Genomic DNA, 12,461 nt, shown 5'->3' on the forward strand with positions numbered 1-12,461 from the left:
AAGTATATCGTCTTCTTCGAGACTTACCCATAGTCAGAAATCCAAAGATATTCCATTTAGAATATGAAAACGGAGAAAAGTTCCAAACCCTCACATTTGAAAACATTTGGAATTTGTGCATAAAAATGAACTTCCAAACGTATTAGGGATTTATTTCCTATTGAAGCACAATGACTAATTGTTTCAGCAAAAACACTTTGCTAATCCTGTATGGTAGCACTAAATGCAATGGACGGCACCAGGTGCCGTGAAGGAGATAAAAAGTTTCAAGCTGAGAGGAAAGTGACAGAAATAGAAAGGAGAAAAAAAAGGAATGCAATAAAAAAGTGAAAGGAAAGGCCACATTGTGAGAAAAAAGGACAAACAGAGAGCGAGTGGAAGGAGGTGGAAACATTAAGTGGGGCGCAGTGTGCTGACTGCAGGCCAGCCTGCTCATTTTTCATGGGACAGATGAGCCACTGTGTTGTTGTGTTCGTCTGCAGCCTGGCCGCTGACTTCATCGCACATGTACGGCACAGATCAGCTCGCAGCGGGACGCCGGGTGTGTGCCACTGTTTGTACATGCATGTACGTTAGCTTGTGTTAGCATTCGGAGCTGCTTGTGCGGTATGCATTTGTGTAGAGGTGGGTAAACTTTATTTCCCAAATTAAAAGGTGGGAAGTTGAATTCAGATGGGTTAACCCTCATCTGCATCCTTGGTTTTGTGCCTGTTATCCCTTTGTGCTCGCCCGGTTCTTCCTTCTCCTCTCCCGGGCTCGGTGTGGCTAATGATCCGTCAGGCCTTTCAGTTCCTTGTTCGAGGCCCACTCGCCGCTGAATGCGCTCCCTCCCCGTCCGCACTGTTTGGTGACCTCAATGAGGAGCCTGTTGTCCTCCCGGCTCGGTTAAAATGCTCTCCTCTTTTCACCGCCGTGAGAGTTTACTGAGGAGAAGGCACAGAGACTCGGCGGAGAGAAAGAAGGCCCGCTCTTCATCGGCATTAGTATGCGGCGATTAGAAACAAACACACACTGATGATCCGCGCACACACACACCGAGGTGGCTGCAGTCATGTGCGTGCTTACATAGAGAGATACAAGTGAGACGCACACACACACTGTACACTGTATGGCTTCTCATTGTTCTTGTCTGGGCTGGGATCCCACTTGATTCCATAAGTCTCAAAACCCTGACAGTCCTACTGTGTGTGTGTGTGTGTGTGTGTGTGTCCCCTCCTGCTCTATTGAAGAAGTCTGTGGTGTGTCTGGCTTGAAGAAAAGAAGGCAAAATGTCATTGTTCTCACAGACGTTTCAACTTTGCCCCTCTCACTTTCTCCCTGTCCTTCTCTCTCTTTCGCCCCGAGCCTGTGTGTGTGTGTTCGTCTGGTGTGTGTGTGTGTGTGTGTAACTCATCCTACTGTACCTGCATTCCCCGTCAGTGGCAGTCATTTGATAGGGGAGCTATCCGGATTACCAGGTGCTCCTCTAAGCCAATAAGAAATACTCGCCTTGTTCCAATTATGAGATAATCATTACAGTGTCACACGATGTAAGGGCACCATTGGGGGAACACAGTCGTATGTTGTCAAAGGGAATACAATACAAGAGGTATCACTGATAATAAAAAGAGACAGTTTTTAATACGTAGAACTTAAAAAGTGTTGCAAATTATTTTCCAGCCCTTCCATATAAGGTTAAAGTCAACCAGGAAGTTGTCATCTTGCGTGTCAGACAATGCCATTCCAAGATGGCGTCCAATTTGGCTCCAGCATTCGCCTTCCCTTCACTCTCGGCGTCAATTTAATTTTCCCTTCGATCAGGTCAGGTGCCAGCGCTTTGCAGAACGCCATGCGTGAGTCTGATTTGATGGGGGGGAGATCCCAAAATTTGGTGTGTGTGTTTGCGGGGAGGGGTCGTCAGTGGGGGGCATCGCCAGTTGGCAGGCTGGCACACAATGGCTGGCACGATAAGATCCTCCCCTCTTCTGCGGGGCAGATTTCCTCGCCCATATCTTTTGTTTGGCTTGTTTGGGTTGCGGCTCATCCTGATAAAGGCCACTTTGTTTAGACAACAAAGCGCGAGGGAGGGAGAGAAGAGAGAGATAGAGAGACAAAGGGAGAGAGAGAGGGGGCATTAAAAAAAAAAGGCGGCAAAGGGGGGGAGAGTGCGAACACAGATGGAGACATTAAAGAAGGAAAGAGATAGGTGTTAAAAAAGGGGGGAAAGGGAGAAATTTGAAGAGAGATATAGTGTGCACTTATCAGCGGATAAGACGATATCTTCACGGATACACACTGAATAGTAGATATACACAGTCTGGTATGAAAAGATACAATAGAGGACGGATACAGTTGCAGGCACAGGGACAGCGATAGACAGATAGCGAAGAGAAGGAAGAAAGAGATTTGGAGAAGAGAGGAGAGCAGGTTCTGCCGGCTGTTGGAAGCCAGCCCGGGTAGTGTGAGGTCATCGACGAAGCTGTGAATGATAGAAACCAGGAGCAGAGGAGGACACGGGACAAAGTACACACACACACACTCCATACCGGCACATGTACATGCACATGTCATTTATGCATGCTGTCAAGGCTCGCATGACCCTGCGGTACACACACAAACACACATATACTTGGACGTGCATTCCCAAGGAGAGGACAAACTGGAACCTCCTGCAGCAGGAAGGAAAAGCAGGAGGACACTGAGCAGAAAGTCTGCGCGGCCACATCAAATATTTACTCAGGAGCAGCTGTATTGTCGAAACATTACGCATCGAAGCTGCTCCGTAATTAGGTCGATATTTTCTGCCCCTCTCCCTCTCTCTGTTTCCCTACTTCTCCGGGAGTCCACCCCTCTCTACCTCTCCTCCACCCTCCCCTCCCCTCGCCTCCCCAGGCTGCTGAAATGCGTCTTGGCTCGGGACCCATGCCTCTGGCAGCCAGAGTGCTATACATGTGCACAGAACCCCGCTCGGCATAAAATGGCTGCCAGACAGGCTTCTCCTCCTGAAATGTCGACAGCGGTATGCATCTGCAGGGTTTGTGCGTGTCGCGCGTGCGCACACTTTTTTTGCGGAGGATATCTGTACGTGTCTGCAAGTGTTTGCGGGCGAGGAACGTGCACCGCCGATGTCAAAAAAAAAAAGAAAGTTTCCCAAACTATGTGGCTAATTTAATCCACACAGTGTATGCATGTGCATGTGCATGTGTTCTCCTCGATTTAGTGGGAACAGAATGGGTACCATGCCAAAAAATGAGCGGGTGGGTTAGGAGGAGTCTGTGTGTGTGAGTGTTTTAGTGATTATAAAATCCAGGCGAGTTACACACTTGGGCGTGGAGAAACCTCACAAGCGCTGAGAAACTTTCTTGCCGAGCCAGATTTCTGTTGCCATTACCCCTAATTGCCCTAATCGTTACAGTGGTATGATAAGTATCCCACCGGACAAGAAGGTGTAAGAACTCGTGGACACATCCAAAATACCCACAAGCCCCCTCTGCTACTTTTTCCCCCTTGCTTTTTTTTTTTGCTGAGTAACAGCAGATAATCTGAATCATACGTGCTTCTGTTTTTTCACTTCCTTCATGAACCGGTTTGTTTATTTAAACAAGTGGCCGGGACGGAGGGTGCCAAGAAATGTTGTTTTTGGAGAAGGGCCGTGTGTGTACGGCAGTGTTTATGTGTATGTGTGTGTGTGTGTGTGTGTGTGTTAGAGGGCGTGTGTGTGGTGTCTGGCCCTGTGATCGAGGCCTGCCAAGCTCCCAGGGCAAAGCCCAGCCTCCTCGACCGCAACTGTTTATTTACAGGTTTCACTACTGTTTATTTGAAGACTATCGGATTGGCCGGGCTTCTGCACAGGACACCTTTTAGATACAGATACCAGGCCTCAGCTCTGCTAATACCCCACTTCTTTACTGGATTTTAGCCACTTTCTCAGCTGCCTTTATAAACATCAGAGTCATTTTATCTACATTTAAATCCTTAAATATCTTTTTCCAACCTCTCTAAGATTTTAAATTGAGTCTTTATTTAAATACCTGTTGAGTGACAAAGGCGATTAGATGTATAATAAGTGCTGAGTAGGTGCAGTCAACACATTTGCAAGCAGCTCTAAACAACGTAATCACCCCGCAAGACGAAGGAGCACGAGGCTGCCCTTCTTGGGTCAAAGGTAAAATGTAATGCAACAGGGGGAGGTGTTTCCTGCTCCGGCGCAGGCCTGGCAGATGCGCCATATGCTTCCATCCCACCTTGAGTCATCCAGGTGGTCTCTCCTGGTGCTACAGTGGGGCCTCATGCTGGAAGATGCTGCCTGGGATCTCTAATTGCCACCACCATCTGCTCTTTTTGTCATGGTTGCCTGTTCAGCTCTCGAAGAACTGAAGGAAAAAACCCAAACACAAAACTCTGATCTGATCCAAACGAACCGTAGCACCTCTCCCACCTCCACCTCCTCCACCACCTCCTCCTCTCTACACTCCGGCGCCCTTTTCTCTCCCCTGGCCCGTTTCTCTCCCTCTCAGCAGTTCTCAGGGCGCGAGTGCGGAGTTGGCAGTCGTAACTAGACTGATGGATGACTCTGAAAGTGGCACTAGAGGGGGGGGCGGGAGGAGACAGGGAGACAAGGCCGCTGAGCTCCCTGCAATCACTTTATGGACATGTGCTGTGCCAAAGCTACACAAACCACCACTCACCCACAAAGCCTTACACACTTTACACACTGTGTGTACGAGGCAACTTGAGGGACTCACTGCTTTGTGGATGATGGCGGAGGAAACTTTGCATTTTGCTGAGGTCAGACAATGAGTTGGATGAAATCATAAGGTGCAGTCGTGACTCCTTCCGCATCTTCATGTGAGAGATTTAACACTTAAAACCTGTAAGACTACATCCAGAGAACGTTTGGAAGACTCAGGAAGCAGAGCAACTTGTATGTTACTTTTCGGGGGCTATCACACTGCAAAGAGGGGATTTTTTCCTCCTTAACGTATGGTCCCGTTCCCTCCCTACTTTTGTCATTGTTGAGCCTCGGCCAAGAACATTCTGTTTTTGCAGTGCCGTTTAATAGTCAAATTTAGGAGAGGGGGAACAAGAGAGAGAGTGAGAGAGACACCGAGAGAGAACAAGAAAGGGATAAATCTTTCAACTTTTTTTTCTTCCTTCTCGACCCCCCACCCCCCCTCTCTCTTTCCTTCTGCCTCTGTAACACAGCTCATGAGAGCTGCGGCAGGAAAAGGGGTGTTGTTGCAAGGCGAGGGTATCTGAGTTCACTGTCTCTGGCTTCTTATCTCGGCTCTGTCGTGTTAAAGGCGTTGATAATAATCTCTGCGGGTTCTCGTTGGGGCGTCTCTCGCATGTGGGGGTCCTCTCAGACGCTGCTGGCATGATGGCACTGCTGCTACATGTGTGATTGAAGGCCTTGCTAAGTTGCTTTCCTGCTTAACATGCAACCTGGATTGTAAATCAGACAATAATTCATACAGTTATTTTTCACAACTTTTGATGTAAAAAGAAAAAGCCACCTGTGCCTGTCAGATCAGGAAATCCTGAGGACTGATTGGTTCCCCTCCCAGCGTAACATCGAGCTAAAAGACGTCAGCGCGGGCCATCTCACACCAACCCCTGCGCACCGTAGCCGGTGGAAAGAATTCCACACATGTTTCCTTGTGTTTCCCCGCCCCTCCTGTCTTCCCTCGCCGTTTTGTTCAGTGCTCGTACCTCGCACAGCAGGACCGAACACATTCTGTATCCCCCCCTAAACACTCCTACAGCCCCTTTGAAAAATTACCCACACGTCTGCCGGTAGAAAACTTTGACACTATCCTGAGCTCTTTTTTTTTACTTCCATTTGTCCTCCCATTAATGATAATGCTGTTCAAACAGAGCTGTCTTGTTTAATGTCAGTGGGTAAACTTTTCTTGACTGGAAGATAAGGAAATGCACTCTTACTGTCTTCACACTTAACAGTGACCTCAGTTTGTGATAGCCCAAAGTTCTTAGACAAACTTTACTTGTACCACAATTTAAAGGATGCACCCTTTCGACCCAGCAACTTGGTTATCTTTACTGAATTTAATCAATGCTGACAAGAACACCGTGTTTCAGTAAGATGGCATGTTGTAACCCCCCTCCCCCCTCCCATCTCTCTGTGTGTTTGCAGACTCACAGCAGTCAGGAAGTCCCAGTAACAATGAGCCAGGCAAGAACCCTCTTCCAGGTATGTACAGTACCAGTCATCCTCCCTCCTGTCATCGCTCTATTGTTCCTCCGCTGCTCGGCCTCTGCACGACGGCCTGTGTACACCATAACTAACCTAGTTTGAGTAGTATTGATCTGCTGTGGACTCAGTGACTTTAAGACGCTCTTACTGTCAATGAAAGTGTACTTAGGTGCATACCATTTAGCTTGGATGTCTTTTGTCCCATGAGATCTAAGCTACTGTGAGGAGTTTTTTAGTTATGAAACAGACTGAAATTAATATTGATTACTCAATATGACCTACAAAAGCAAACCAGACCATCAGCGACGAGATTGATTATTTCTATATAGTTGTTTTTAATGCCTGAATCTGCTGCCGGGTGGTAGGTGTCAGACGAAGCGATTAACCGCACGCTGCCTTTGTTTATATTTTACAGGGCAAACATTTAAAGTGACCGATACATATGACTGTAAAAGAAAGCAGGAAAAAAACCCCACCACTTATGCATGTACAGGGCAAAATCAGCAAAGAGATAGGAGGTACAGCTTTGTCCACAGGGGGCGCCAAAATCAACACAAACAGAAAGTTCCTCACAGGAGCTTTAAAGAAAATGTACTACAGCAGCCTTATGTGCATACCTTGTAACTTGGATGTCTTTTGTGCCATGAGAGCCAACTTCAACTATTTTAAACAACAAAAACTTTGTACGTTTTTATAAAAAATGAAACCAAACTAGTTAAAACAGAGCAAAACTGCTGTAAATAGCAGTAATAGTCATTTTCTGACGTCTGTGTGAAGCCCACTGTCTGTGGCCAACATTTTTAACTTTGTTCAGAGGAGAAATCAAATTTAATTGCATCATTAAATTTTAATCATCATCATTCCAGTGGCAACACAAACACAGAGTAAATAAATGCAGAGATCTGCGCCTTCGTCTGGTACCTGACTGTGTCAAGGAGGGAGCACTCCCTGACAGCGCTGTTGTTCCCCTGAATTGACCCGCGCTGTGTCGTCACACTGTTGGAATGAAAATAGTTGGAGAAGTATAATTAGTTTTCTACCTCAAGAGCAGGTTCTGCCGATACAGGTGCCAAGGAAAACATTCTAGCGAGCCAATGACTCAGGCCTCGGAGGCCCTCGGCAGCGGCACAGTTCCCCGCGAAAGCCGTTGGCTCACTGGAGGCATTAGGGCTTTGTAGGTGCCAATCGAGCCGCCCGCGTATCCGTCTGGCACGGCCCCGAGTGCCGTTGGCATCGCATCAAAGCCAAGCCGGAGTCATTTGGGTGTCAATAACTTGTCTGGCTGTCTTACTTGACTGACAGCCTCTGATTAGTGTTGCTGAGATGCAGATCGTACAGAGAAAAATACACAACAAGTATGATTTTGTTCAGAACTCTTTACAAAGTTCTCGGAAAGCAGGAGAAAAAATCTGGCTGTGTTGAAACAATCCAAAGCGGATTTGTTTACATTGGAGAGACGAAAACAATCTGACATTTTTGAAATAATCCTAAACGCTACCCTAAAGGACTCTTTAGTCTGGATATGTCCCTTTGTTATACTGTTTCTTAGTAATATTGTCAGAGTCAATATTGACAGTTATTAAGGTTTGTGTGTTTAATCTAATGCGCCCGAGGCTCAGCACGGACTCCCTGCTTACACTCGCAGCAGCAGGAGTCCGAATTTCGCTCCCTCCTCCTCCTCACACCTGTCCTGTCACTCTTTGCCACACTGCACAGAACAGTTCGGTGCTAAAACACTTTGACTGCGCACATAATACACACATTTTCAAGTCTACATTTATTTGCTAAAGTCTCGTGGAAATAGGGTGAAATAAAAATGGGAGGACAAGCATGAAAATGATGGATAAAAAGGAAACAGGCACCAGTTTTTAAACCTTGTAAACATCTCCATGCTGTGTCTTTCATGTGCTACAAGACAAATCAGGGACAACATCAGCAGTCATCTCCATGGCTGGGCCTGTCTGCTTTCTACTGCAGTGTACCAAGGACAGGCTGAACAACACGTTTTCAGATTGGCAGGTTTGAGATGTCACAAACCTCAGGAGCCAATCCCGTTAATGGACGGGGTGACGCTATGCGTATCATTATGTGCAACCTATGGCAACCACTTTGGCGATGCGCGAGCCAGCTCTAATCCCCATCGTAATTTTTGCAAACTCACTACTGACTGACTGACTGACGAATTACTACATTTCAAGCTGGCTAAGTTTCAACAAGTTGCCACTAAACAATGGCAGAGACGTGTTTTGTTTTTGCGACGGACAGGGGGGGACTATACAGATTTGGGATTTTTAATGAGGGAGAAGGAGGAAATGGCTTGGGAGGATTTTTACAAGGTAATTAAACTTATTTTGCTTTATTTTTTCAAGCAGAGCATTTTATGTCTTTAAACAGCCATTCCCAACCTGTGGGAATGGCTGGAGGGTATTACAAGTGGGCCTCTAAATCATTTGCAAAAGATGTAGTTATTTAAAAAAAAAAAAATTGTATTATTTTAAAACAAAATTATTTTATAAACATTTTAAATGTTTAAAATTTTAAACATTAAAAAATGATTTTTTTTTTAATGATAGGAACTTACCTATCTTACCCATGTTGCCGCTGGACCACAATCCTCATACACCTGTATACTTGTTGGCTCATTTGACTCCTTGCTAAAAGATCCATGGCTAAAACTGAAGGATCAAAATGGATAGCTGGTTAGCATCAGGAAGAGTTTAAAGGAAAGACACAGATGATGAATCGTCAAGTGATGATACCGTTATTTAATCACATATACGTTAATTAGCCTATCGCACACAGCCCCTCACTTTTAGACTGTGATTTCTGTGTGGTGATGATGGACAGCTCCTTTTATAAGATTCATTATTTGGCCTCTTCATTGTTTATGGTCGGAACATTTTTGAGATTTTCAAGTGGGCCATGAGTCGGAAAAGGTTGGGAACGGCTGTCTTAAAACATGACTGGAGCCGGTCTTTAAACATACTACAGCGTGATCAAGCCTCTGTGTAAATATCTGTTCTTGTATATTTGTCTGTTACAAATTCATGACCTCATCTTAGTTCTATTTTTTCATATGATCTTTTTCTAATATAAAATGTTATAAAATAATAGAAAACAGAATTGATGTAGCACCTGAAAAACAAGGTTCTGTTCGTGCGTCTCGGACTGAAAGAGGATATCGTCTCTGTTTCCATTTGTGGCTACTTAAGATAATGCTTTATTGACTGTATTCTACACGCAGCTAAAAATACAATGATCATTTTCTGTATGTCTCTGTGTTCACAGTCTACTTGGAAGACAGCTTCATCAAATCAGGAGTCTTCAGTGTTACAGAACTGGTGCGAGTGTCCAGAAGTAAGTGCATGTTTTCTGTTTCTGTATTCACCCTGCACACACACACACACACACACACACACACACACACACACAGGAGTTTTCAGTTATTCTCTCACTTATTGGTAATCTCTAGTTAAGCTCCGCTCAGGTTAAAGCTGGGCGGAGCAAAGCCGGGAATCACATGAGGACACCAACGTCCTTGTACTTACAAGAATGTTGAAGGTGTAAGTTTCCCCGCCTTAACAGGTGCAACCTAGTTGATATGAGAGTCAGGGAGCCGTCGATCAATCACAATCTTTACACGCCCACACAGGCCTGAGAAGTCTAATCAGGTAACTGAAGCGACTCTAAATCTGTCCTCGTGTATTTTTATATAAACACAACAACTGATTCTTTGAACACTCACAGCTTTTCTAAGAATCACAGCCTCTGTAAATTAACTGAAATCCACTGTACAATTGAAGTGTAGTAAATCCAGTTCGTCCAGTCTCTGCTGAAAGAGAACACTAGACTGAGCACACGTCTGCATGAGCCTGGGTGTGCATCTGTACAGACATGTCTGCCCTCCGCAAAGCCGTTGACGGTTGTTCTTCCAGCCTAGCTGTGCACCCCCGAGGCGTCGATTACCTGCACTGCCTCTGAGCTGTAACTCTGGAACGTGCCTGCGGTGCACAAAGACTCAAGTCACCCCCAACAACCTGTGTTTAAGAGAGACATGCCTGTGCTGTGCCGTTCTGTGCTGTCTGTGTGTTGTAGTGTGCAGCAGTCGACTGCTGCCCTATGGTTAGAGTCAGTGTGGTTTGTAATCTATGTTCAGAGCTACAGTCAGAAAAAATGCAGTATAGCACAAGTTAACGTTTATCTTAACTAGGTCGAAGAGTTAAAGCTAAAGCAAGAACGAGAAGAATAGTCAACTCAAAAAAACATTAAACTTGACTCGACCGATATGAGAATTTGAGCCTAATACAAACATCGATTTTAAGGGGGAGGAGGAAATGACCAATATGGCTGCGTTTTTTTTTTTCCTATGTGGATTCTGCACCTATTTTCTTAAACAAATAATTTTATTAATAATTATTTTGCATTCTTATACATCATTAACCAAGTCTAGTGTAGACAACTGTCTAGTATATATGCAAACCAGAGTTTATGCTGGACTCACACATGCAACACTGTCTGGATATCTGGGAAGCGTGCTCCCGCGATTACCGTTTATTGCCGCCAAAGAGCATAAAACAGAAATCTTTGAGATAACCACTTTAAATAAAATGATTTTAAAATAAGCTACATGAAGAAGCCAATATAGGTCTAAAAAAGATTGCGGGGCTTCATTGAACAGAACTGCTCTGCTGCTTTTGCAAAGGTAAAGCCATCCAACCCATACGGTTTTGGTGCCCTGGTTTAGCTCAGTTGGTAGAGCAGGCTCCTCATATACAGAGGCTACAAACCTCGAAGCACTGATAGCAGGTTTGATTCCTGGTCATTTGGTGCATGTCGTCCCCCACTCTCTCCTTCCCACATTTCCTCTCTCTCTAGTTGCCCTATAAATAAAGGCAAAAGCCATCCCACCCATTGAGACAAGTCTCATCAACCTTGTCACTTTTTCCTCAGTGAGGCGGCTTCTCAGGGTTGTTTTTATCCGGTTCTGGAGCGAGAATCCACGCTCTGCGGGCACGCTCGACACGGGAATTGTGCTGCCAGCTTTGCCTCGTCGGGGTTGATTTCCCTGAAATCCCGTACAACAGTTTCTGCACTGCATCTGGCAAAGTACGGAGATGCAAATGATGGGTCGCACTGTGCCGTTGTCCCTCTCCACCTGTCCGTCTCTCGATGTTTTAACAGTGGAGGCAAAAAGCAGGCTGTTGTATAATATACGTTTATATTTAAATTCTCTTGGCAGCACATATTTTCGGTACCACTGTTGCCTATTTAATACGTCATTATTAATTTATTAAATATTTATTTATTTGGCATATTTTCCCGCTGGAAAATTTGGCCGTTGATATCTTTATCTGCCGAACAACTGCACGTGATACCGGCGAAAAGCTGACATAAACGCTGCTGCAGATCACTGAATATATTGTAATCGTTGGAATGAGAGGCTTTGAATGTTATTTGAAAAATTATGTTGGTGCATATCAAACAACACACACCAATACGGATATATCTGTGATAGTCCCATATCGGCTGAATGACATATCAGTCCTGCTCCACAATTGTTACAGAAAAAGAACTGGCAACCGTTTGACAGTAGTAGAGTAAGTCCCAAAAATGACAGCTCTTGCTTCTCAAACATGAGGACTGTTTCTTGAATATTTTTGTGTGTTGGACAGTTGGTCGGAGAGTACAACTAATCTGAACATGCCATCTGCGGTTCTGTGAAATTATGATTCTTTTCTCCCACTTTATACCAAACGATGAGTCAAAGAAACAACCGGCAGATGTTTTATTTCTTTATTTGAAAGGAGACAATGTACATTTATCAGCATCGAAGAGATGTAAATGCACCAAAGGAAGCTGATATACCTGATATTGTCAGAATAACTGATTTATTCGCACATTTAAAATTGTCAAAAAAACCTTTCCTTTCATAACTTGTTTTGATACACATTGTAATGAGTATTTAAAGCCGACCTTGTTTCTGTTTACCTGCTGCTTCAAAGTATATCTGATGCAGGGACATGGTTCTCACTCTCATTCGTCTGGCTTCCAAAGGGAGAAGCCACTTCCTCCGATGCTCACAGACTGAATCTCCCCTGAACGCCTGTGTTTTTGTTTAGTGTTTAATTTGCCCCCTGACCAGATGGCCGCTACGCTGGCTTGTTTGCTCTCATGTGACGGAGCCCTGTTTCACTAAAGCCGACTGAAGTCGAGCTGGAATTTTAAAAAGGTCGACGGACACACAGGAATTGTCACTCACTCAGCCGGT

At 45.0% G+C, this 12,461-nt stretch overlaps 1 protein-coding gene across 8 annotated transcripts in view; it reads left to right on the forward strand.

Moving 5' to 3' along the window:
• LOC138600384 (nuclear factor 1 B-type-like) overlaps nucleotides 1-12,461 on the forward strand; it is a 69,150-nt gene that overhangs the window by 31,576 nt on the left and 25,113 nt on the right. For 6 of the 8 annotated variants that reach the window (XM_069671780.1, XM_069671781.1, XM_069671778.1 and 3 more), the window contains exons 3-4: nucleotides 6,134-6,190; nucleotides 9,482-9,550. In XM_069671780.1, the coding sequence (XP_069527881.1) occupies nucleotides 6,134-6,190; nucleotides 9,482-9,550 (126 nt within the window). The remainder of the gene's footprint in view (nucleotides 1-6,133; nucleotides 6,191-9,481; nucleotides 9,551-12,461) is intronic. The other 2 variants (XM_069671782.1, XM_069671783.1) reach the window with 1 other exon arrangement.

This window comes from Semicossyphus pulcher, unplaced genomic scaffold (genome assembly GCF_022749685.1).
Source record: "Semicossyphus pulcher isolate SPU_LCO1_2020_fin unplaced genomic scaffold, fSemPul1.0.p SCAF_21, whole genome shotgun sequence".
NCBI classification, from domain to species: Eukaryota; Metazoa; Chordata; class Actinopteri; order Labriformes; family Labridae; genus Semicossyphus; species Semicossyphus pulcher.